General features: G+C 35.8%; 1 protein-coding gene across 1 annotated transcript in view; it reads left to right on the top strand.

Moving 5' to 3' along the window:
* LOC149841329 (potassium channel KOR1-like) overlaps positions 1-27,998 on the top strand; it is a 44,880-nt gene that overhangs the window by 14,793 nt on the left and 2,089 nt on the right. Inside the window, exons 6-11 of the mRNA XM_090004760.1 lie at positions 73-153; positions 554-652; positions 11,613-11,834; positions 13,132-13,320; positions 26,912-26,987; positions 27,136-27,430. Of these exons, the coding sequence (XP_089860886.1) occupies positions 73-153; positions 554-652; positions 11,613-11,834; positions 13,132-13,320; positions 26,912-26,987; positions 27,136-27,430 (962 nt within the window). The remainder of the gene's footprint in view (positions 1-72; positions 154-553; positions 653-11,612; positions 11,835-13,131; positions 13,321-26,911; positions 26,988-27,135; positions 27,431-27,998) is intronic.

Below are 27,998 nucleotides of genomic sequence, written 5' to 3'. Positions count from 1 at the left end.
ATACCTTATAATTTATGCACTAGTGTCATTTATGTTTCCAAAGTTTGTGTTAATGAGATGATCTTTCTGCAGATCTCACAAACTCTATACAAACCACTGATTGAAAATGTTCCTCTATTCAAAGGATGCAGCGCTGAGTTTATTAATCAAATTGTAAGTAGCATTTATGCTCTAGATCACTTCTAGGAGATCCATTTAAGTAAATCAATCAGGTTGCAAGTGCCATATGTGAGTAGCTACCTCTACACACGCATACATAGTATAAGCATGTGAATATTGTCCTATAGGGTTGTACTTTTATCTTCAAGTAGCAGTTGAATTTGAAATGTTAAATCTGTTCATGGTTCAGATTGAGTATTTGTCAGGAGCCATGTCAACCTTATTCTCTTGCTCTTAGAATTTTAAGATGCCTTTTTACCAATCCATTACTTGTAGGCTTTATTTACATGTCTTACATGTATTTATGGGGTACCATTCAGGCATTCATCAAATTATAGGCAAGATTCTTTGAAGGGAATGAGATTTTCTTATGCTAGTCTTTCAACTGTATCAGGTAACCAGACTGCATGAGGAATTTTTCCTGCCTGGGGAAGTAATTATGGAACAGGGGAATGCAGTCGACCAACTTTATTTTGTTTGTCATGGGGTGCTGGTAAAAGTTTAAAACTTTGCATCCTTCTATTTCTTTTTAAAGTTCCATGTGATATGCTTATGAAATGAATTTTAGTCTTCAGATTTTTCTGTTTATATGTTCGGGAGATAATTTGATTCCATGTGGCCACTAGCATGTATATAAATATTTTGCTGGCTAAAATTTTCTTTGTGTTTCTTCATCCATCCTGATTAGTGTGCACAGAATCTGATGAACCTCATATAGAATATATGCATTCTTGTGTTGGAGTCCTTGTATGCATCATGACATATTTGCACTTCATACAATTTGTCCTTTTTTATTTATGAAGTGTGTGTTAAGACATATGTAATAATACATCTATATATATATATAAATATAGATGTATTCACCATAATACCCGATAGGGGTATTATGGTCTTTTCACAAGTACCCAATAGGGGTACTTGTTTTATTTCTTTTATTTTCCTGTTTTTTATTTTTGTTTTTTATTTTTCTAAAATGTATTTTGGGATACCAAAAGGGGCCCCACAATGGAGTCGTTGGGGCCCCCAACGGTCACAATTGTGACCGTTGGGGGCTCCCAACGACTCTATTGGGAGCCCCCTTTGGTCTCCCTTTTCTTATAAATAAGGGGAACCCCCCTTGTATTTTGTATTGCTTTAGAGAGCTCCTCTCCAATAAAAGAGATATTCTTTTTATGTGTGTAGCCTTATTATAAGGCCCTTCGTATATCCCTTGGTGGATTTCCTCTCTTATGCTTGTTTCATTTGTCCGTGTTGGACAAAGTGAATGCTTTGGCATTCTTGGATTCTTCCGCATACTTCATTACATGGTATCAGAGCCATACGATCTTCTAAGGTAAAATCGTATCTCTCTCTACTTCCTTTCTTTTTCACATCTTCATTTTGTAGCAATGGAAGTCAAGATCGATCTATCATTCAAGCTCAATGGGAAAAATTACATGATGTGGGCATCCGCAATGGAGAATAATCTCAAAGGCAAGAAGCTTTGGGGTTATGTAATGGGAACCGTTTCGGAACCCCAACTTAAGCTCACAAAGATGGAAGAAAATCAAGAGAAAGCACTTGAAGGTGATGCTCGTCTCAAGGCCATAGAAGATTATCATCACCAAATGGAAGATTGGGAGAGCAACCATGCAAAAATCCTAGCATGGATTATGAATAATGCCGAACTTAAGGTATGTGCAAATATTGCAAAATTCCGCCGGGCAAATGAAGCTTGGTTTTTTACGAAGGGTATGTTTACCCAAAAAGATCTTGCAAGAGCTTATTTTTTGCAAGAAAAAGTGAGAACCACAAAACAAGGCGACATGAGCATACAAGACTATTATAGTGCTCTAAATCCTTTGTGGGATGAATTGACTCTTTTAGAGCCTAAATGGGTGGCTATGGAGGATGTGGAACTAAGATAAAAACAAATGGAACAAGATAGATTGTTTCAATTTTTATTTGGGCTTCGTCCCGAATTTGAACAAGTTAGATCCTCACTTCTCCATAGATCTACGTTTCCTCCTTTAGAAGAGGCTATTGCCGAGATTACTCAAGAAGAGACTAGGCATAGCATGGGTAAAAGCATAGATGAAGTTCTTGCCGTATCTAAACCCGGCAATCATGTTAAAACATACAAACCACCTTATTTTGCTAAGCAATGGAGTGGTGGAAGAAAAATGATTATATGTCATCATTGTTATGGGCCGGGACATATTAAACCCGTTTGCCCAAAGCTAAATGGGGCATTCAAGCCAAAGGTGGCTTCCGTTGAGGAATCATCCACCAAAGAAGATGATGGCAAGAACGGGGATCTCAAAGATACTCTTGGTCAAATCTCCTTGGCTCTCCAACAAATTCTAAAGGCTACTTCTTCCACCTCCGGTGCCGCCATTGCCTCATCATCACCTCCCGGTACGTACTCTTGGATTTTAGATTCCGGAGCCTCTTTTCACATGACTCCTCATGAAAATGCATTAACCAACGTGCACACTAATTCAAAAATATCTTGTGTCTCTACGGCCGATGGAACTTTTCTCAAAATAAATGGTATTGGAACTCTTGATTCTAAAAATGTTCAAAATTTTCTTGTTCCAAAAGTTAGAATAGTTCATAAATTAAATCTTAACCTCTTTTCCGTTTCTCAAATAGCCGACCATGGATGTGAAATATCTTTCTCATCCCAAGGGTGCTTTGTGCAGGATCTCCGGTCCGGGAAGCGGATTGGGCAAGGCCATAGGAAAGGAGATCTTTATTTTATGGATAACTTAATGCTTCCAAATACCTCATTTTGTACTTATGTCCAAGACAAATATTGAAACTTGGCATAAAAGGCTTGGACATCCAAGTTACTCTAAAATGTATCTTTTTCCTTTTGGAAACAAGTTTTGTAAAGAAAAAGATATCAATTGCAAAGATTGCATTTTTGGAAAAATGAAGTCTATTCCTTTTCCTATTAGAACCTTTGTGACAACAAGACCTTTTGAATTGGTGCATTCCGATATATGGGGACCATCTCCGGTTCTATCCAAAGGTGGTTATTCATATTATGTTACCTTTATTGATGATTATACTAGATATGTATGGATTTATTTTCTTAACCTTAAATCGGAAGTTTTTAACTTCTTCAAAGAATTTCATGCAAAAGTTCAAAATCAATTTCAAAGTCAAATATCCATTCTTAGATCCGATTCGGGTGGAGAATACTTATCAAATGAGTTTCAATCATATTTAAAACAACATGACATTTGTCATAAAAAATCTTGTCCAAGAACTACTCAACAAAACGGCCTAGCGGAAAGAAAACATAGACATATTTTAGAAACCACTAGAGCTTTACTCATTTCTAAAAATATTCCTAAAAGTTTTTGGGCCGAAGCCGTGTTAACCTCCACCTATTTAATCAATAGAATGCCATCTTCAAAATTGAACAATATCTCTCCTTATGAAAAACTTTTCAATATGACACCCGACTATAATCGTCTTCGTATTTTTGGGTGTAAATGTTTTGTTCTTTTACATAAAAGAGACAAATTGTCACCTAAGGCAATAGAATGCGTATTTTTAGAATATGGTGAAAATCAAAAGGGCTATAGATGTTTTGACTATAAAAACAATAAGTTATTTGTCTCCAAAGATGTGACCTTTTTAGAAGATGAAAATGGATTTGAAATATTGGAAAAACCAAATGAAATTGATTATATGTTTATCAATGATCTTTTAGAAGATTCAAATGATGACTCTTTGAGTCATCCAGAATTTTTAGAAAATACTCATGATTCTCATGATAATGATGTATCACCAACTAATGGTGACAATCTCCAAGTATACACTCGGCGTGAGGAAGCACAACCTATTAGTGCTTTAGAAAAATTCTTGCGGCTTAATGAACCCCTAGAAGAAACCTCCGTTAGGCGATCTTCTAGAGAATCAATTCCACCTAATAGGTTTGTCTCATATGAATCTCTCTCACCTAACTATAGAGCTTGTCTAATAGCCTTGCATTCTTACTATGAACCTTCCCATTATAATCAAACAAAAAATATTCCTCATTGGGTTGAAGCAATGAAAGTTGAACTAGATGCTTTAAATATGGCTAAAACTTGGGAAATAATTCAACTTCCTCCAAATAAAAAAGCTATAGGATGTCGGTGGGTCTACAAAGTCAAAACAAAATGTGATGGTTCCCTAGAACGTTATAAAACTAGATTAGTTGCTAAGGGATATTCACAAGAATATGGCATCGATTATGAGGAGACTTTTGCCCCCGTGGTTCGCATGACAAGCGTTAGAACTCTAATTGCTGTAGCATCATCTAAGAAATGACCTATATTTCAATTAGATGTTAAAAATGCCTTTCTTAATGGTCAGTTGAATGAAGAAGTATATATGGACCCTCCGCCGGGAATTAGTGTTAACCAAGGTCAAACTCTTCGATTATTAAAAGCTTTATATGGCCTTAAACAAGCCTCTAAGGCTTGGTACGATAGATTTAGTGCTATCATGTTACAATTGGGATTTCGTTCATGTTATACTGACACTGCTCTTTTTGTTAAACGTGCAGGTAATAGTATCATCATCCTTCTGCTTTATGTTGATGATATGATCATCACTGGCAATGATGAAAGTGGTATTCTTAATGTTAAAAATATGTTAAAACATAATTTTGATATGTCTGATCTGGGTTTTCTCAGGTACTTTCTTGGTATAGAAGTAGCATACTCTCCTCGAGGGTATATATTGTCACAGATGAAGCTTGCTGCAGACATATGTTTCAAATCTGGGATTTCAGATGACAAAAAGGTGGAGACTCCCGAGGTTATCAATGCTAAACTACGACTGGAGGATGGAGTTCTGCTGGATGATCCTACGCCCTACAGGCAACTCATTGTCTCTATCACCTATCTGACTATCACCAGGCCTGATATTGCTCATGCTGTGCACTCTGCAAGCCAATTTCAGCACACCCCTACATCTGTGCATATGAGTGCTGTGCTTCGGATCATTCGTGTAAGGAAATATGCGGAAAAGAAATGTATGTCCTACAATGGACATTCACACATAGAAATCAAAGAACAAGTCCAAAAGAGGACATACACAAAAGCCAATAATGGCTAGAAAGCATAAAATCTTATAAATGCACTAAAGGGCTTGAAGAAGCCACACATTACAAAGGGGGAGACCCCACTTATTTATAGGCAAGAGAGGAGTGAGAGAGGGTTTAGAGAAAGGAGAGAAAAGACACCATTGGGAGACCCAACAAGGTGTCGTTGGGCTCCCAACGGTCACAATTGTGACCGTTGGGGGCCCAACGACTCCTTGTTGGGCCCCCCAATGAAGGTGCATTTAATGCACAAAAAAGAAAAGGAAAAAATAAAGAAAAAAGAGAAAAAGGAAAAAGAAAAGGAAAAGTAAAAAAAGGAAAAATACTATACTGCCCCTATTGGGCGATTTTACAGAAATACCCCTTATCGGGTATGGGTGAATATATTTATATATTTATATATATATATATAAATATTGATTACATGTATATTTTAACACCCCCCCTCAAGCTTTACGGGGATACAACCGAAAGCTTGTTGAGAAGAAACATGAAACGAGGAGTAGCAAGAGCTTTAGTGAAGAAGTCCGCCAACTGGTACTCGGATGTGACGTAGGGCAGTGCTATGGTTCCTTTTAAGTATTCATCTCGAACATAGTGGCAGTCCATCTCTATGTGTTTAGTCCGCTCATGGAAGGTGTGATTGCTTGCAATGTAAATGGCACTTTTGTTATCACAACACATCTTCGAAGGAGTGGAGATGATTACGCCCATATCATTGAGGAGACTTCTAAGCCATACAAGCTCCATGGTTGTAGTGGCCATTGCACGATATTCTGCTTCAGTTGAGGATAATGACACTTTTTGCTGCTTCTTGCATCTCCAAGAGATCATAGAGTCACCTAGGAAAACACAAAAACCGGTAGTTGAGACTCTATCATTAGGGTTTCCTCCCCAATCAGCATCAGTATAAGCAATTAAATCAAGAGATGATGAAGAGGAAAGGAAAACTCCCTTAGTTATGGTGTTTTTAATGTATCTGACTATTCTTAAGACTGCACTCATGTGCACAGATGTAGGTGCATGTTGAAACTGACTGACTGAGTGAACTGCATGAGCTATGTCTGGCCGAGAGATGGATAAGTAGGTCAGGGCCCCAACTAGTTGCCGATAGGGAGTAGGATTCTCGAGAAGTGTTCCATCTTCCAACCTTAACTTTGCATTGATGACCTCAGGGGTGTCTGCCTTCTTATCATCGGAAATGCCAGATTTGGAACAAATGTCAGCAGCAAGTTTCATCTGAGAGAGAATATACCCTCGGGGAGAGTAGGCAACTTCAATACCTAAAAAATATCTTAAGAAACCAAGGTCAGACATATCAAAATTTTCTTTTAAAACTTTCTTAATATCATGGATTCCTTGTTCATCACTTCCAGTGATGATCATATCATCAACATAAAGTAGTAGAATCACTACTGAAGATCCTGCACTTTTCACAAACAACGCAGTGTCAGTATAACATGAACGAAAATTCAAACTAGTCATTACACTGCTAAATCTGTCATGCCAAGCTTTCGGAGCTTGTTTTAACCCATATAGTGCCTTTTTTAGTTTAAGAATTTTGTTTTCACCAATAGATACTCCCGGTGGAGGATCCATATAGACCTCTTCACTTAATTCGCCATTAAGAAATGCGTTCTTAACATCCAATTGATAGATAGGCCATTTTTTAACGGATGCAACTGCAATAAGAGTCCTAACACTAGTCATTCTAGCTACGGGAGCGAAGGTTTATTCATAATCTATTCCGTACTCTTGAGCATACCCTTTGGCTACCAACCTAGCTTTATAACGTTCTAATGACCCATCACTTTTAGTTTTAATTTTGAAGACCCATCTACATCCAATAGACTTCTTTCCAGTGGGTAATGAAGATATTTCCCAAGTTTTAGCCTTTTCAAGGGCACTAAGTTCTAGTTTCATGGCTTCAACCCATTGAGGAATGTTTTTGGCTTCATTATAGTGTGATGGTTCATGATAAGAGTGCAATGCAATTAGGCATGCCCTATATTTAGGTGTTAGGGACTCATAGGAAACAAACCTATTTGGTGGATTGGAGATCCGGCTAGATCTCATTAAAGAGGTTTCTTCTATGTTGGAACTTTGAGAATATTTTTCTAACGCACTAATGGGAGTTTCTTGACCACGCCTAGCATAGGTTTGAATTAACCTATTTTCAACATCATTACTTCCATTTTCAACATTACTAAGAGGAGTATCCTCTAAATCATTAGAAACATCCTCAACGTGGGGAGTCACATCTTCTTGAGAGAGAAGATCAAATAAGAAAGCATATTCGCTTTCATCAATATCTTTATTTTTCTCAAAACCGTTCTCATTTTCTAAAAAGGTAACATCTTTGGATACATATAGTTTGTTGCTTTTGGGATCGAAGCACCTAAAACCCTTTTGATTTTCTCCGTATCCTAAGAACACACATTCGATAGCTTTGGGAGATAACTTATCTCTTTTATGTGTAAGGACAAAACACTTACACCCAAAAATTCTTAATCTATTAAAATCGGGTGTTCTTTCAAAAAGTTTTTCATATGGAGATATATTTTGTAGAGATGAGGATATCATCCTATTTATCAAATAAGTAGAGGTTAAGGCGGCCTCGGCCCAATAGCATTTTGGAATTTCTTTGGAAATGAGAAGAGTCCTAGAGGTTTCCAAGATATGTCTATGCTTTCTTTCGGCTAGACCATTTTGTTGGGGAGTCCTAGGACATGACCTTTGATGACAAATTCCATTGGTTTCCAAATATTCTTGAAATTCATTTGATAGATATTCTCCACCGGAATCGGATCGAAGAATGGAGATATTAGTTGAAAATTGATTTTTGACAATCATATGAAACTTTTTAAAAAAGTTAAAGACTTCGGATTTTAGATTGAGAAAATATATCCACACATATCGAGTGAAATTATCAATGAAAGTAACATAATACGAGTATCCTCCTTTTGATATGACCGGAGAAGGACCCCAAACATCCGAATGAACTAGTTCGAAGGGTCTTTTTGACACAAATGTTCTCTTTGGAAAGGGGGTGGATTTCATTTTTCCAAAAATACAACTCTTACAAACAAAATGTTTCTCATTACAAAATTTCTTTCCAAAAGGAAAGGAGTACATTTTTGAGAAGCTTGGATGTCCAAGTCTTTGATGCCAAGTTTCTATATTTTTATCTTGGACATGATTACAAAATGAGTTAGTAGGAAGTTTCAAATTGGTCATGTAGTAGAGATCTCCCCTCCTATGGCCTTGCCCAATCCGCTTCCCGGACTGGAGATCCTGTATAGAGCAATCTTGGGTTGAGAAGGAGATTTCACATCCATGATCACATATTTGAGAGACAGATAAAAGATTTAAATTAAGTTGAGGTACTACTCTTACATTTGGCACAAAAAAATCTTTTGAAAAATCTAAGGTTCCAAAACTTTTAACTTGTAAAGAGGTACCATCGGCGGTGGAAACATAGGAATTTTTGGAGTTGCTACATACATTGGATAGTCCATTTTCAATAGGGGTCATATGAAAAGATGCTCCAGAGTCAAGAATCCAAGAAGGCGTACCTGGAGGAGAAGAAGAGGCAATGGCGGCTCCCGAAGTTGATGGTGACTTGAGTAGGATTTGAAGTGCTTCGGATAGTTGAGCAAGGGAGAAAGACTCTTTCCCTTTCATTGGCTCTTCCTTCTTTTGCGGGATTTCTTCAATAATAGCAACTTTACCTTTTGGAGGTTCATTTATCTTTGGACAATTAGGTCTTATATGACCCGGTTCTTGGCAATGATGGCAAATGGCTTTCCTATAATTGCCATTATAGTTATTTTGCCTCCCAAAGTGTGGAGGCTTGTAGGTTTTCATATGATTGCCGGGTTTAGTCACGGCAAGAACTTCATCTCCTCCTTTAATCATACCAAGACGTGTTTCCTCTTGGCATATTTCGGCTATTGCATCTTCCAAAGGAAGTGGTTTGGATCTATGAAGGAGGGAGGACCTCACTTGTTCATATTCGGGCCTAAGCCCATGTAAAAATTGGAAAAAGTGTTCTTTCTCCATTTGTTCTCTTCGCATTTCCACATCTTCACTTGATACCCATTTAGGTTCAAGAAGAGATAACTCATCCCACAAAGGGCCAAGAGTGCTATAGTAATCTCTTACACTCATTTCACCTTGCTTAATGGTACGAATTTTTTCTTGGATAAAGAATTGACGAGCAAGGTCTTTTTGGGTATACATACCTTTCATAAAGAACCATGCTTCATTTGCTAGGCGGAATTTAGCAATGTTGGCGCAAATCTTTAGCTCCACGTTGTTCATGAACCATGCAAGAATTTTTGCATGCTTACTTTCCCAATCTTCAACCTTGGATTGGTGATCTTCAATAGCCTTCATGCGAGCATTTCCTTCTAAGGCTTTTTCTTGATCACCATCTATTTTCGTAAGTTGAAGTTGAGGTTCCCTAATGGTGCCCATAACGTATCCCCAAAGCTTTTTACCTTTGAGGTTGTTCTCCATGGCGGCGGCCCACATCATGTAGTTAGTACCATTGAGCTTGAAGGAGAGATCAATCTTTTGTTCTCCTTCCATTATATAATCAACAATGGAGGACAAGCAAAGAGAGATAGAACAAGACAACTAGCAATATGAATCAAGAGCACAACCAAGGCTCTGATACCATGTAAGGAAATATGCGGAAAAGAAATGTATGTCCTACAATGGACATTCACACATAGAAATCAAAGAACAAGTCCAAAAGAGGACATACACAAAAGCCAATAATGGCTAGAAAGCATAAAATCTTATAAATGCACTAAAGGGCTTGAAGAAGCCACACATTACAAAGGGGGAGACCCCACTTATTTATAGGCAAGAGAGGAGTGAGAGAGGGTTTAGAGAAAGGAGAGAAAAGGCACCATTGGGAGACCCAACAAGGTGTCGTTGGGCTCCCAACGGTCACAATTGTGACCGTTGGGGGCCCAACGACTCCTTGTTGGGGCCCCCAATGAAGGTGCATTTAATGCACAAAAAAGAAAAGGAAAAAATAAAGAAAAAAGAGAAAAAGGAAAAAGAAAAGAAAAAGTAAAAAAAGGAAAAAGACTATACTGCCCCTATTGGGCGATTTTACAGAAATACCCCTTATCGAGTATGGGTGAATATATTTATATATTTATATTTATATATTTATATATATATAAATATTGATTACATGTATATTTTAACAATTTGATACATCAAAGATACTTTAACTAAAGGGTTATTCCTATCCTCACTCTCTTCCTTAGATTTACTGGCTTATACTGATGCTGATTGGGGAGGAAACCCAAATGATCGAGTCTCAACTACTGGCTTTTGTGTTTTCTTAGGAGATTCGCTAATTGCTTGGAGGTGCAAGAAACAACAGAAAGTCTCATTGTCTTCTACTGAAGCAGAATACAGGGCTATGACAACTACTACAATGGAGCTTGTGTGGCTTCGAAGTCTTCTTCAAGATATGGGAGTCGAAATTACCGGTGCTTCGAAGCTTTGTTGCGACAACAAAAGTGCCATCTATATTGCCAGCAACCACACCTTTCATGAGAGGACTAAACATTTTGAAATGGACTGTCACTATGTACGTGATGAATATCTTCGTGGGACAGTTACACTGCCATATGTCACTTCAGAATATCAACTTGCAGATTTCTTTACCAAAGCCCTGCCTGCTCCTCGCTTCTTGTTCTTTCTTGGCAAACTTTCGGTCATCTCCCCGTAAAGTTTGAGGGAGGGTGTTAAGACATATGTAATAATACATCTATATATATATATAAAAATATAGATGTATTCACCATAATACCCGATAGGGGTATTATGGTCTTTTCACAAGTACCCAATAGGGGTACTTGTTTTATTTCTTTTATTTTCCTGTTTTTTATTTTTCTAAAATGTATTTTGGGATACCAAAAGGGGCCCCACAATGGAGTCGTTGGGGCCCCCAACGGTCACAATTGTGACCGTTGGGGGCTCCCAACGACTCTATTGGGAGCCCCCTTTGCTCTCCCTTTTCTTATAAATAGGGGGAACCCCCCTTGTATTTTGTATTGCTTTAGAGAGCTCCTCTCCAATAAAAGAGATATTCTTTTTATGTGTGTAGCCTTATTATAAGGCCCTTCGTATATCCCTTGGTGGATTTCCTCTCTTATGCTTGTTTCATTTGTCTGTGTTGGACAAAGTGAATGCTTTGGCATTCTTGGATTCTTCCTCATACTTCATTATAGTGTGGAGTTCAGTATCTTGCTCCATTATATTTAGATTTTAAGTTCCATTGCCTACTTGTATCAATTTATTAAGGTTGACATGATTCTTTTTTTCTTTTTTGGTACAGGAAGAAGTGGGCATAGGAGAAGATGGAGCAGAGGAAACCATTTTGCAGCTTGAACCTAATTGTTCTTTTGGTGAAGTTGCCATCCTCTGCAATATCCCTCAACCTTGCACTGTCCGTGTCTGTGAATTATGTAGACTTTTGCGTCTTGATAAACAGTCTTTCACGAATATCCTACAAATTTATTTTGTAGATGGGCGGACAATCTTGAGCAACCTTCTTGAGGTAGATATTGTGTAGTAATACACTTTAGAAATTACATCCCACTAAAACAGTTATGGTAAATTATAACTGCTTGTTGTAGACTTTAAAACAAGTACTCATAAATTTTCTGAAATTCACTTTATAGATGGGTAGATGAACCTGAGTAACTTTCTTGATTTGATATCTTTGTCTTGTAATGTTATATATGTTTTAAAACTCAGTGAAGTAAATTGTGGTAGCATCTAGCAGCTTTATGGTTCTATCTTCTTTTTCAATTTTGGTGCTTAGCTTAAATTGTTGATTATTGTAACATAGTATCTTACTTCATGTCCTCAAACTCACAAGTTTCTGATATGTGGTTATGTTGTGAGCAAAACCATTCACTATTGTTGCCATTTTCATCTTCTTGATCAATGTCTTCTTCTTTCATATTGCAGAAAGATGGTCAGAATTTGCAAGGGATTAAAGGTCAATTGGTCATTTTGAAAAGGAACATCTCTTGTTTTTGTTGGTTTTAAAGCTTATATGTTTTTTTGTTGGGGTAAGGGTTGTGCTTCATATGATATGACTTTATGGATATGTAATATTTTTGAAGGTATAACCCTCGGACTCATAACTGTCACCAATCTTCTACTACCTTCAGTTAGTGAATGACAAAATGTAAAAGGAGAAAGGTGGCTAAGAAATTGTCTTAAAAAACTGCTAACATCAAACATTTTTTGGAAAAAAGAAAAGTTTGGTCATGCAACTTATTTGCATGGAGTGAGTGACTATGCGTGCTCGCACATGTGTGTGTGTGTGTTTAGAACTGCCTGTGCTCTAGCAACTTCAGTAGAACAACCATTACCAGAGCATTCCTTATCGAAGAAGTGATAAAAATGGTTGACAATGCTTGCACCCAAGTTGCCAGTTTGACAAATGAAACCAGAAATGACACACTCAATGTAACTTCAAGAATGTTTAGATATTTTGCTAGTTGTTACCATTGAAATTCAAACTTCTTTCCTTTCTATATCCTAATTTAATGACATTGGAGAAGCTTTGCTGCTGTAATTGTTAATTTTTTTGAAATCCAATGTTAATGTTGTATTTGTACCTCAATCTTGTTTGTGATCCCTTTAAAGCGAAGTCCCCAATATCTTGTTTATGGTCATGTATCCTGTTTTGTTTCTTGTGTTTATTTCTGCTTGTTGTTTTCTTCATGGTTCTATTTTTCTTGGACAAATGTTTTTTTTTTTTAAATTTTGCCTTCCTTTCATATTGTTTGTGCATGTTTGAAACTTAAAATAGGCACAAGACTCAGTTTGCATTCTGACAGGTGAAAGAGTCAAATATTCGGATCAAGCAATTGGAAACAGATATCACATTTTACATTGGGAAAAAGGAAGCTGAACTTGCTCTGAGAGTAAACAGTGCTGCCTATCATGGAGATCTGTATCACTTGAAGGGGTTGATTCGAGCTGGAGCAGATCCCAATAAGACGGACTATGATGGGCGGTCAGCTTTGGTAATTGAATATTTATTCCAGTCTCTTTATGCCATCATTTAATCAGCTTTGCTTTTATGTGTGTATAGATATCAACTCTTATTAATGTAGATAAAGTTACTTAGCTATGTAACGATAGATGCTATTTCCTTTCTGTAGTTATTCTTTTCAATCTCTGTTTCAAGATATTGTATGTAGAACATTACATGGCTGAAATTTACTTGTCAAAAAAGGTATATCCTAAGGCTGTTAGGCATACTTTGCACTTGGTAATAATAGAGGAAAGCAGATATCTGCATTACAATTGTAGTCTTTTGGGGAAAAATTAACAAATTTAAAGAAAAAAACCAAAATGTTTTTGGGAACATATCAAACTACTTTGTGATTTTTCTGAAAAAGAACTTGAATTTGATGATATCTCTAAAATATTGTTTTATTTATTTTTTCTTTTCTATGACCTCTCCCCAAAAATGTGGATAGTTTCAAAATGTTGGAGAATTTGTTGCAGAGCTAAGTAGCCTTAAGCCTAGTCAGAAGAATTTGGGCACAGGAAAACTTTTCTTGAAGAAACTGTACATGATTATTTAGAATTGTGTGGATGAAAAACATCATTGAACTATTTTTCTTTTGCTGGTTTTGTCTGTGTTTATGAAATTCTCCTTTCAGTTTGAATTCCTTCATCTTATTTTTCTTGCTGTCATGAAATAAAGGGCATATCAAATAGGCATCTTCACATTTTCAATTGTTGTAGTACAAGTATGCATTAAATAGTACCAACATGCACCAATGGGCATGCTTATGTTCACGTTCAATATGTTTCAATTGAGTTATCTGTTACAAGCCCCCGGTAAAATAGGTAGAAAAACAGATGGATCAGTCCCTAGTTTTCTTGTTTGTTTAATAGCTTGATTTTAGCATTTCATTATCAACTTGTACTTTCTTTTTTATTTTAGTAATAATGTCAATTAGCTACAGTGTTGTGAGAGGCGTACGCCTCAGTACTTGAAGCGTACGCCTCACAGGCGAGGCGCACACTCAAGGTACTGAGGCGCACACTCAGTACCTGAAGCGTTCTGGAATTGCTTTGAATACATAATTATCTAAAATAATTTCAAATATAACACTGTTTGGATTGCCCTTTCAGCTAAATTAAATGTTTGATGCAAGTTTCAATAGCATTAATAGCTCCCGATTAATTGCGTGGTGGTAAACCACTAAAAATCTTGCATTAGTATAACTAACTTAAATTTACATATACCTGTATATAAGTAAGAGATGTGCGCAAAAGTGCGTTGCTGAAAAACTATAGTTTCATGATAGTTCTATTGCATGTATGCATTTGATATGTCCAAGAAAAAAATATTTATATGCATCACTAAGAATTTTTTTTTTGTTTAGGCCGTTTTTGATGGAAACAAATTCAAGGTTATAATTTAAAAAATTGGGAGCTATTTATTTTTCAAGTCCTTCAAAAACCTTATATTTACTAAATCAACCATCAAACAAACTCATATATGTATATAACAAACTCATATATGTATATTTATATTAAAAAACCATTTACCAGTGCTATTTTATTAATATTATATATTTTATTATTTTGATCATGAAGCTTACGCTTCAACGCCTCGAGGCTTACGCCTCGCTTCATAACATGCTCAACGCCTCGCTTCGCCTCATCCCATTTAACAACCTTGATTAGCTAAACACCCCTACAAAGTTTCATTCCTACTCTTGTACATATCATTTTCCTTTTATTCCCTTTGATTGTTTTATGCTCGTGCCTTTATAATTGGCAATAGCAAGGCACCTGACATCCATAACTTAAACTAACATGCGATGAATAATGCACAATGGAATATTCCTGCATGAGCTGAATGGAGCACCCTTTGGAATGTAAAACTAGCACAGATGCATGTGCATGCATAAGACTTTTTTCCAGGTAACACATTGAAGATATAGACATTTTCAAACATAAATCCCTTGAATTTGAGAAAATTCTGAATGTCAATTTAAATGGCTGCAGCCCTCAGAATCAAACATCTACCAAGCCATGGTAGTTTCAAATAGATGAGCATGCGAGTTCTACCGATGGTGATCATTTTCAGCATTGCTAACAAAAAGAAAAAACTATTACAACTATTGCTTTGTATTATTTGTATTTTCTCTTTTTCATGTTAGTCTTGCCCAATTGAGAATGTGTACTGGAATAAATTATAGCCAATTTATGGTTAATATTATAATTTGATGCCTTGATATTTAGCACATATTCTTTGATTGTTTTATTGATCACATTGTTAAAATGTATCTTATATATATCTATATATAGAGAGAGATACATATACATATATATCTCATATATATGTCTATGTATCTATATACATATATATAAAGATATATATTTAATTCTTGTAATACCCACTAAGGGTAAAACAGTCTTTTCTCAGTTTTATGCATATTCTTTTTGGATATGCTTTATTCTTTTTTTGTATTTTATTTTTTTCTTTTTTCTTTTTTACTTTTTTCCTTTTAGGCATTGAGAGCCCCTCCTTGGGTCCTCATGAGTGTATAAATAAGGGGTTACCCCCTTTGTAAATCTATTCTTTTGTAAGGCTCTCTCACTCATTCAATAAAATATTTCTTTATTTTTATGCCTTTTTGCATTTGTACTCTTTTGTAAATGTTTATTTTGTGCCTTTGTGCACATACTTCCTATTGAGAATCTAGTGCCTTTGTGCACATAGCCTTTTTGAAGATATTTTTACATGGTATCAGAGCTTGATCTCTAGAAGCATAGCTCGTGTGCTGCGTTATCACGGTGGTTGCCTCGAAAATTATGCCCACTTTTCATTCTTGTTTTTTGGTGTGTAAAGCTCTTGCAATCTACATCCCGTTGGACGTACTACAACAAATAGCTTAAAGGAGACCCGTTGTGGTAAGTGTTCTAATTGAGAAGACTCTTTTTCTCATAAAAGCCTCTCAATGGGGGAAAAGGATTCTCATTTTTCCCTCAAATTCAAACTCAATGGGTCAAACTATCATGTTTGGGCCTGTAATATGGAAGCTCACGTAAAGGGAAAAGGGCTTTAGGGCTACATCAAAGGTACGATTCCAGAACCGGAACCCAAAATTACTATAGTTGAAAAAGGAAAAATAAAAGACCTTGATGGAGAGGAAAGAGAGACGACTTTTGAAGAATATAACAAGAAACATGAAGAATGGGAAATGAAAAACTACAAAATCCTTTCATGAACTTTTTCTACGGCTGAGACTAGAATTAATGCCAATATTTTGAAATTTAAAAAGACATTTCAAGTTTGGGAATATTTTGAGAGGATGTATACCTCAAGAGATTTATCCTATGTCACAGGGATTCGGCTAGCAGGGTGCCGCACCCGCGTCGACGCGACTCGACGCGGGTGCGGTCAACCCGATCCTGGGTGCGTTGATCGCACCCAGGATCATTTAGGTCCTTTTTTTTTATTTTTATTTTTTTTTAAAATTTCCCCTATGAAATGGGCTACGAATTTTTAAAAAAAAAAAATTTGCTGACAACATCTGTCTGTCAGGGCTGACAGCTGCTGTCTGTCAGCGCTGCGAATTTTGTTTTTAAAAAAATCTGCTGACAGCAGCTGTCAGCATAAAAACCTGGGGGGAAACAGCGATTTTTTTAAAAAAAAAAAGTCTGCTAACAACAGCTGGCTGTCTGTCAGCTGCTGACAGCAGCTGTCAGCAGAAAAACCTGGGGGAAACAACGACCCCCTTTATATATATATATATTTTACATTTTTGCCCCTGCCGCACCCCCGCACCCGGGTTTTTTGGAAGTGTCGAATCCCCGCACCCGTGTTAAAATGTAAAACTGTACATATATGTATATATAATAATATTATATTATTATATATATAAATACATTTTTCATTTCTTTCTTTTCTGTAATTTTTTTCCTTTATTTTTATTTTTTGTCTTTATGTCATCTAGTTCAGTTTGAACTAGAATGACTGTTGCTAGTCAAGTTCTTTCCAGACTTGACTAGCAATAGAGCTGTTGGACTGACACATTCCAACAACTCTAAATAGAGCTGTTGGACTGTGTCCAACAGCTCTATTGAGTCCTCTTTCAGCTGTGTATATAAAGGGGTGCAACCCCTCTTGTATTTTATTCCAATGCTTCTTAAGCAATTGGTTTTTCATATCAATAAAGAATACATTTTTATTTTTATTTTCTTTCCAGTTATACCCTTTTTAAGGGTTATGCTTTAGTGTCATTCTTGACACTTGCCCTTTTAATCTAAGCTCGTGTTTCGAAGATCCCCATTTCATTTCATGGTATCAGAGCCGCGGAAGTACTAAATCCTGAGGAAAAGCTGCCTCGGTTTCCGTGCCCATTTGCAAAAGTGTTCGCCAGTTGAAGAGAAGTGTTTTATCACTTCATTGGAGAAGATTTCACATTTTGTTGTATTGTTTTTTTTTTTTTCTTTCTTTTTTATTTTCCTTCTTGTTTCTCTTCTATTCCTATTCTTTCTCTCCTTGTAATCGATGGATAACAATGATAAAGTCAGCATCATGCCTATGAAACTAAGCGATACGAACTATGTAACATGGACTTCAATCATGAAGCACCATATATGGGGAAAAGGCTTATGGGGGATTGTGGATGGTTCCGATTCGGAACCTAAGCTATCTCTTACTAAAAAGGAGGGAGATAAAGAGGTCCCTCTATCAGAAGAAGAGAAAATCAAGGCTATTGTCTCATACGAGAAGAAATGGAAAGAATGGAGAATATCTCATGCGAAGATAATGTCATGGCTTATCAATAGCGTTGACATTAAAAAATGCTCAAGTGTTGCCAAATTTGATCATGCTGATAAGGCATGGGAATACCTTAAGAATATGTATTCCCTTAAAGATATTGCACACGTGTGCAACCTCCAAGAAAAAGTTTGAATGATGACACAAGGAGACAAAACTATTCGTGAATATTACAATGGGTTGTCCGAACTTTGGGAAGAACTTTCCCTTTTAGAACCAAAGTGACATTGTGCCGAAGACATCGAGATTCGTCAAAAACAACTCGATGCTGAACATTTTTACCAGTTTATCACTGGATTAAGGCCGGAATTTGAAACCACTAAATCGGCCCTACTTTACCGGGGAAAAATTCCTTCTATTGTTGAAACTATTGAAGAGTTAACAATGGAAGAAAATCGTCTCCGGAAAGGTTCTTTAAAAATTGAAGATGATTCCGTTTTAGCCGTGTCTAGACCAGGGAATCATGTTCGATCATATAGGCCTCCTCACTTTAACCGACAAAATGGTGACTATGATAAGAAGAAAGTTATTTGTCATCACTGTCATGAATCGGGACACTACAGGCCACAATGTCCCAAACTTAAGGAGCTGAGAGAAAAAAAAGCTGCAATTGCTGGATCGGAGCCTAAAGATCAGGATGCATCAGTTTCCCTGGCCCAACTAATGGAGATTCTTCAGCCTCTCATCAAAGGTGCCTCTTCCTCATCTGAAGCTTCAACCGGCGCAGTAGCCTCATCTTTTTCTGATCTAGGTAAAATTTCTTGGCTTCTTGACTCTGGTGCATCTTTTCATATGACCCCAAATAATCAAAGTCTATCCAAATGTGTTAAAAATAAAACAAGTGTGTCAAAGGTCTTTACTGCTGATGGGACTTCTCTTGAAATAGAAGGAATAGGAAATTTTGAAAAAATGTATAAAACAAATTTTTTTTTTATTTCAGAAATTAGACATGTTCCCAAATTAAATTTAAATCTTTTATCTGTATCTCAAATTTCTGATTATGGGTGTAATATTTCTTTTTCTTCTCATGGTTGTTGGGTATAGGATCGCCAGTCAGGCAAGCTGATTGGGGAAGGCCATAGAGAAGGAGGACTCTATTACATGGATTTTTTGGAAATGCCGAAGAAAGCTTTTTGTTATAATATTCAAAAAATAGAGTTGGAACTGTGGCATAAGAGACTTGGTCACCCACATATAGCCAAAATCCAACATTTTCCAAATCTAGAGAAATTTTGTAACTCTGAATCATTTGATTGTAAAGATTGTATTCTCGGCAAAATGAAAAGATTATCATTTCAAAACAGAACCTTTTTCTCTTCAAGACCACTTGAATTAATACACTCGGATGTTTGGGGTCTTGCACCAGTAATTTCTAAAGGAGGATTTGTTTATTATGTTATTTTTGTCGATGATTTCTCCCGATATACGTGGATGTACTTTCTCAAACATAAGTCTGAAGTATTTTCATACTTTCAAACTTTTCATAATATGGTTAAAAACAAGTTTCAAAATGATATTACTATTTTTCGCACAGATTCAGGGGGAGAGTTTTTATCCACAGATTTTCAAAATTATCTTAAATTGCATGGCATCACACATCAAAGATCTTGTCCTTATACACCTCAACAAAATGGACTGGCAGAACGAAAACATCGCCATATTATAGAAACCACTAGGACTTTATTAATAGCAAATCAAGTCCCGAAAGACTTTTGGGCAGAAGCTGCCTTAACTGCCACCTATCTCATTAATAGGATGCCATCTTCTTTGTTACAAAATATCACTCCCATTGAAAAACTTATGAACATTTCTCCAGACTACTCTAGACTAAGAATATTTGGGTGCAAATGTTTCATATTTACTGACAAAAATGATAAACTTTCCCCTCGTACGATTCCCTGTGCCTTTTTAGGATATGCTGAAAACCAGAAAGGTTATAGATGTTTTGACTTCAAAAATAATAAACTATATGTGTCTAGAAATGTTTCCTTTCTTTAAAAGGAGAGCTTCTTTGATTTTGGAAAATTAAAAGACGTCACTGAGTACTCCTTTTTGCTAGATCTAACATCAACATCTGATGAATATGACCTTGACTGTAACTTTGATGATGATCAAAAGATTATTGATCTTAATGTTGAAAATGAAGAAGTTCATAGAGATACTAGTATTCAATATTCCAGGCGACAAGAGTCTAATCCTCCATGTGCACTTGAGAAATATTCTAACATTCAAACTAGACAATCATCCCGAATCTCGAGGCCTCCAGGAAAGTTTGTATCATACGAGTCTTTCTCACCCACATATAGGGCAGTTATTGCATTAATTCACTCATATGAAGAACCATCCACATATTTTCAAGCAAAAAATGATATCAAATGGATGGAAGCCATGAAAGCTGAATTAGATGCACTTGAAAAGGCTTCTACATGGAATATTCAAGATCTTTCTCCAGGGAAGAAAACTATAGGATGTCGATGGGTTTATAAAATTAAAACCAAGAGTTATGGTACTCTTGAAAGATATAAAGCCTGTTTAGTAGCCAAAGGTTATGCCCAAGAATATGAGATTGATTATGAAGAAACCTTTGCTCCGGTGGCTTGTATGACTACTGTCCGAACCTTAATTGCCTTAGCTTCTATCAAAAAATGGTGTATTTTTCAAATGGATGTCAAAAATGTTTTTTTAAATAGAAAGCTAGTTGAAGAAGTATATATGGAACCTCCTCCTGGTCTAAGTATTCATAAGGGTAAAGTCCTTCGCTTAGAAAAAGCTCTCTATGGACTTAAACAAGCACCAAAAGCTTGGTATGATAGGTTTAGTCGTGTTATGATTGATATTGGTTTTCAATTCTGTTTAACTGACACTGCTTTATTTATTAAGAATTCTGATGCATGGATCATTGTGCTTCTTCTCTATGTGGATGATATGATTATCACCGGAAGCGATAAACAGGAAGTTGAAACAATCAAAACACTTCTTAAATCTCATTTTGAAATGACTGATTTGGGCTTGTTGAGATATTTTTTTGGCATTGAAGTTGCTTATTCTCCTAGAGGATATTTATTATCTCAGACTAAATTTGCTTTTGATATTGTTTTCAGGTCTGGTATTACTGATGATAAGAAAGTTGACACTCCAGAAGTTGTTAATGTTAAAATGAAGATTGATGATGGAGAACTTCTTGCAGACCCTACTCCGTACAGACAGCTTGTCGGGGCACTTTCCTATCTATCCATTACCCGACCAGATATAACACATGTTGTTCATACAGCAAGTCAATTTCAACATGCTCCTACTTCTGTTCATATGGGAGCAGTCATGCGTATTATTAGATACATCAAGTCCTCTCTTTCACGAGGACTTTTCTTATCTTCCTCCTCTTCTCTTGATTTAATTGCATATACTGATGCTGATTGGGGAGGTGATCCCAATAACAGACACTCAACCACTGGCTTTTGTGTCTTTTTAGGGGAATCATTGATCTCGTGGAGGTGTAAAAAGCAGTAGAAGGTATCTCTCTCATCCACCGAAGCTGAATACAGAGCCATGGCAACCACGACCATAAAAGTAGTTTGGCTTTGACGACTGCTTGCTGACATGGGAGCTGAAGCAACAAAGGCTTCACAAATGTGTTGTGACAACAAAAGTGCGATCTACATTGCCAGTAACAGAACATTCCACGAACGCACCAAACACATCGAAATGGATTGTCACTACGTCAGAGAGGAATATCTACACGGGATAATTGATCTGCCATATGTCACTTCAGAATATCAATTAGCAGACTTCTTTACAAAGCCTCTCGCTGCTCCCCGATTTCACTTTCTCTTAGACAAACTTTTGCTCATTGTACCGTAAGTTTGAGGGGGAGTGTTAAAATGTAAAACTGTACATATATGTATATATAATAATATAATAATATTATATTATTATTATATATATATATATATATATATATATAAATACATTTTTCATTTCTTTCTTTTCTGTAATTTTTTTCCTTTATTTTTATTTTTTGTCTTTATGTCATCTAGTTCAGTTTGAACTAGAATGACTGTTGCTAGTCAAGTCCTTTCCAGACTTGACTAGCAATAGAGCTGTTGGACTGACACAGTCCAACAGCTCTATTGAGTCCTCTTTCAGCTGTGTATATAAAGGGGTGCAACCCCTCTTGTATTTTATTCCAATGCTTCTTAAGCAATTGGTTTTTCATATCAATAAAGAATACATTTTTATTTTTATTTTGTTTCCAGTTATATCCTTTTTAAGGGTTATGCTTTAGTGTCATTCTTGACACTTGCCCTTGTTAATCTAAGCTCGTGTTTCGAAGATCCCCAATTCATTTCAACCCGCACCCGCACCCGCACCCATGTGACATAGGATTTATCCCACAAATATTATCTTCAAAAAACAACATTGACTCTTCAACAAGGGGAAATGTCTATTAGATAATACTTTGCCGAATTAGCATCCATTTGGGATCAACTCGCTCTTCTTGAACCAAAATGGAGTGAATAAGCCATTGAGCTACGACACAAGCGATTATAAGAAGATCACTTCTTCAATTTTTTGATTGGGCTTAGACCTGAATTCGAGCAAACAAGATCCTCTATTCTATCTTCTTTCACGTCTCCACCACTAGAAGATGTTCTTACTAAGCTAAGTGGAGAAGAAACTTGATTGGGAATGAACAAATTCAATCAAAGTGTTTTGGCCATCTCTTCAATTAAGGATGAGAATGAAGGAGCTTATGTCGTTTTTAGACTGAAAAATAATTTGAAAACTTACAAACCTCCTTACTTCAATAAATTTCAAAGTCAAAATCAAGGAGCAAGAGAAGAAGGTGGCCAAAGTGAAAGATACTAAGGAAGAGAATATGGTAAAATCATTTGTCATTTTTGCAAAGAACTGTGACACATTAAACCGGTTTGTCCAAAATGAAAGAAGAAGGTGGCCATTACAACATTTCAACCACATAAGGAGGAGGGCCCATCTACTTCCAACAATGGAGCATTATCATTAAGTCAAAATATAGAGGCTCTTCAACCTCTACTCAAAGGATCCATTTTCGGAGCCGCCATGTCAACCTTTTCTCCTCTCGGTAAAACTTCTTGGCTTTTGGATTTGGGTGCCTCTTTCCATATGACTCCAAATATTTTTGCTCTTTCCGAATACACAAAAAATATATCTCCTTTTGTTTCAATCGCGGATGGCGCTTCTCTTGAAATCAAAGGAATTGAAAATTTTAAAAATCAAGGTCTTTTTATTCTTAAAATTAGATGTATACCAAAATTAAATTTAAATTTGCTTTCGGTCTATCAACTCTCGGACCATGGGTGTGATGTCAAGTTCTCATCAAATAAATGTTAGATACAGGATCGCCGGTCTGGGAAGTTGATTGGGAAAGGCTCTAGGAAAGAAGATATATACTACATGGAATTTCTTCAAGTTATAAAACACTCTTTTTGTAATATTGCCCAACATAAAGATAGAAATGTTTAGCATAAACGTTTTGGGCATCCCAATATTGCCAAGCTCTCTTATTTACATTTTGTTAAATACCTTTGTAAAAGCGATTTTACTTGTAATGATTATATTCTTGGAAAAATGAAAAGTTTGCCTTTTGAACAAAGATCCATGTTCACAACCAAACCATTTGAACTTGTGCATTCAGATGTATTGGGACTGACACCCGTTATATCTAAAGGAGGATTCTCTTATTATGTCATTTTGACTACTCTAGATATTGTTGGATATATTTTCTTAAGCTTAAACATGAGGTGTTTGCGTCATTCAAGACTTATCACATGATGATTAAAAATCAATTTAATGGTAACTTAAAGATTCTTAGAACCGACTCAAGAGGTAAATATCTTTCAAATGAATTTAAAAACTATCTTGCGATGAATGAAATTGTTCATCAAAAATCTTGTCCCAAAACACCTCAACAAAATGACTTAGCCGAAAGAACACGTAGACACATAGTTGAAACCACTAGAACCTTGCTTATTTCTCAAAAATTTCTTAAAAGTTTTTGGGCTGAGGCAGCTCTTGCATCTGTTTATCTTATAAATTGTCTTCCCTAAAAAAATTTAAATAAAATCTCACCTTTTGAAATTATATATCAAAAAAACCCCGACTACAGTAGGTTAAGAGTTTTTGGATGCAAATATTTTGTTCTTACCGACAAAAATGATAAACTTTCACCAAAAACTATTTCTTGTGCATTTCTTGGATATTCCGAAACACAAAAATGTTTCAGATGTTACGATATTAAAAATAATAAATTATATATTTCTAGAAATGTAACCTTTTTAGAAAATGTTAGTGGTTTTGAAGAATATGAACCTCATGGAGATAATATGGATTATTCTTTTTTGTTTGAATTGTTATCTAGAAATGATGATATTTCTAGTGATGATGAAATGATATATGATGCTCCTAGTAATGATGAAAATATACAAGAAAGTAATAATTCTACCTATACTCGTAGAGATAGAAACACTTTTAGAAGTGCAATTGAGAAGTATAGTGAATCTAGTGAACCTACCTCCACAAATAATCTAAATTCTCGTAGGACCGAAAGAGCTATAAGAATTCACTCTAGATTTATATCCTGCAAATCTTTTTTACATAAACATAGAGTCTGACTTAGTGTCATTCATTCATATGTGGAACCTAAAATTTTTGAAGAAGCCAAGAATTTTTTTTGAATGGAGGGATGGAATGGATAATGAACTTAGAGCTCTTAGAAAAGCTAAAACTTGAGAATTTCAAGATCTATCGGTAAGAAGGCAATAGGGTGTAGGTGAGTTTTTAAGGTCAAGACTAAGAGTGATGGGTCTTTTGAAAGATATAAACCTAGAGGTAAGTAGGCAATAGGATGTAGGTGGGTTTTTAAGGTCAAGACTAAGAGTGATGAGTCTCTTGAAATATATAAAACCTTTCTCGTTGCCAAAGGGTATAGTCAAGAATACATAATAGATTACGATGAAACTTTTGCTCTCGTTGGGTGTATAGTCATTGTTAGGTGTCTTATTACTATTGCCTCAATTAAAAAATGGAACATATATCAAATAGACGTTAAAAATGTCTTTTTAAATGAAAACCTAAATGAAGAAGTCTATATGGATGTTCCTCCAGGAATGGATGTTCTTAAAGGTAAAGTTCTTCGTCTGCGGAAAGCTTTCTATGGTTTTAAACAAGCTCCTAAGGCTTGGTATGATTTGTTTAATAATTTAATGATAGAAAATAGTTTTACTTTATGTTATACTGACACTGCCTTGTTTGTCAAGAAATCTAATGCAAGAATTGTAATTTTATTATTATATGTTGATGTTATGCTAATTACAGGTGACGATACTAACGGGATTAAGAGTATCAAGTCCACATTGACAGAAAGATTTGAAATGTCAGACTTAGTTTTTCTGACATATTTTTTAGGCATAGAAGTTGCTTACTCTCACAGGGGTTATTTTTTGTCTCAAACTAAACTTGCTTTTGAGATTATTGACAAGTCAAGAATTACAGATGATAAAACTTGTGAAACTCCTGAAGTAGTAGGAACAAAGTTAAAAATTGATGATGGGGTTTCTCTAGAAGATCTCACTCTTTAGAGGCAACTTGTTGGATCTTTGATGTATCTTAGCATCACTGGACCTGATATCTCTCATGTTGTGCATGTTGCAAGTCAATTTCAGCATGCTCCTATATCAGTTCATATGAGTGTCATTCTTTGAATTATTAGATATATAAAGGGGTCCATAAACACTAGAGTATTTTTATCCTCATCTTCTAAATTAAATTTAATTGCTTATACTGACTCTGATTGGGAAGGTGATTCAAATAACCGTCATTCCACCACTGGTTTTTTGTGTGTTCTTAGGTGAATTATTAATTTCTTGGAGATACAAGAAGCAACAAAAGGTGTCTCTGTCATCTAATGAGGTCGAATACCGAGCTATGACAACTACAACCATGGAGATTGTTTGGATTCGACAGTTGTTGGAAGATATGGAGGTTAATGTTCAAGGGTTCACGAAGTTGTGTTGTGATAATAAGAGTGCAATATATATTGCCAAGAATCACACTTTTCATGAGTGCACAAAGCATATCTAGATGGACTGCCACTATGTTAGACAAGAATATCTGAAGAAAGTCATAGATCTACTTTATGTAACATCAGAATATCAACTAACTGACTTTTTTACTAAGGCGCTCTATTCTCCTGGATTCATTTTTCTTCTTGGCAAACTTTCGGTCATTACACCGTAAGTCTGAGGGGGGATGTTAATATATATATATAATTCTTGTAATACCCACTAGGGGTAAAACAGTCTTTTCTCGGTTTCATGCATATTCTTTTTGGATATGCTTTATTCTTTTTTTGTATTTCTTTGTTTTTTCTTTTTTCTTTTTAACTTTTTGCCTTTTAGGCATTGAGGGGCCCACCGAATAGACGTTGGGCCCCTCCAACGGTCAATAATATGACCATTGGAGGGGCTCCAATGTCTATATGGGGGAGCCCTTCCTTGGGCCCTCATGAGTATAAATAAGGGGCTACCCCCTTTGTAAATCTATTCTTTTGTAAGGCTTTCTCACGCGTTCAATAAAATCTTTCTTTATTTTTATGCCTTTGTGCATTTGTACTCTTTTGTGAATGCTCATTTTGTGCCTTTGTGCACATACTTCTTATCGAGAATCTAGTGCCTTTGTGCACATAGCCTTTTTGAAGATATTTTTACACACATACAATGAGATTGGTACCTTGAATTTATGTTAATTGCCTTTTTATTTTACAGCATCTAGTAGCATCAAAAGGCTACAATGACATTGCTGCTTTCCTCATTCATGAAGGAGTTCACATTAACTTGAGGGGTAAATTTATCTATTTCATTAATATCATTTTTCAGTTCTTTACTTTCCATTGATAATAGGAATTATTGCATATGAAAGTTTTTTGAATTTATGGGTTTAAGGATTATCAAGAATATTTACTATATCAACTATTTGACATCTTGTTCAGATAATTTTGGAAACACACCGCTACTGGAATCTATCAAATATGGACATGATCAAGTTGCTTCTTTCCTTGTTGAACATGGTGCATGCTTAAATATTGATGATGCAGGAAGCTGTCTTTGTAAAGCTGTTGCCAAAGGAAATTCAGATTTTGTAAGACGTCTTTTGTCATGTGGCATAGACCCAAATGCCAAAGATTATGATCAGCGAACACCACTTCACGTTGCTGCTGCGCAGGGGCTGTATTTGTTAGTGAAACTTTTATTGGATGCTGGAGCAAATGTATTTCTCAAGGACAGGTATGATTTGACAGTTTCTTCTCATACATTTCATGCTTTGAGTTTCAACCAAGCACAATTTTGTGTTCATTAATTTGGGTTGTCATTGGAAATTAAATCCTGAGAGTATTCCATTCATCACGTGAGGCCAAAAGATTCTTGTGGCCCATCTGTCATTCTGATGTGTAGGCTTATGTGTGAATTTGACTACATAGTATCTTCTTGTCATAACTGATCAAATTAGCATTCTGTGTAAGGATGTTAGAATACTATTTTGTTCATTCATTCTAACATACTTAAAGGCTTTATTATATAAGTGTGATTGTAGTTTCTTAGAACATACTAGTTTACCTCTTCAATGTGATTATTTGTCTTTTTTCATCTTCTGAAATCATTTTTAGCTTAGAGTTAAATTCTTTTATTTAATTTCTGGTTTTTAATACTAAAAGTTAAATGAGGGGTCTGAAGACTAGTTTCATCATTCCTTTTCTATTCTATGATCTTGGGCATAAAATTAAAGCATTTCAAAAGACGATAGCAAAATTTGCCTCATCGTATATGTTTTCCTCATTAAAATGTAAAGTTTTAA

This window comes from Nuphar pumila, chromosome 4, assembly GCF_984573655.1.
Source record: "Nuphar pumila chromosome 4, dmNupPumi1.hap1.1, whole genome shotgun sequence".
Classification (NCBI taxonomy): Eukaryota; Viridiplantae; Streptophyta; class Magnoliopsida; order Nymphaeales; family Nymphaeaceae; genus Nuphar; species Nuphar pumila.
This window is presented reverse-complemented; position numbering and strand designations above follow the sequence as displayed.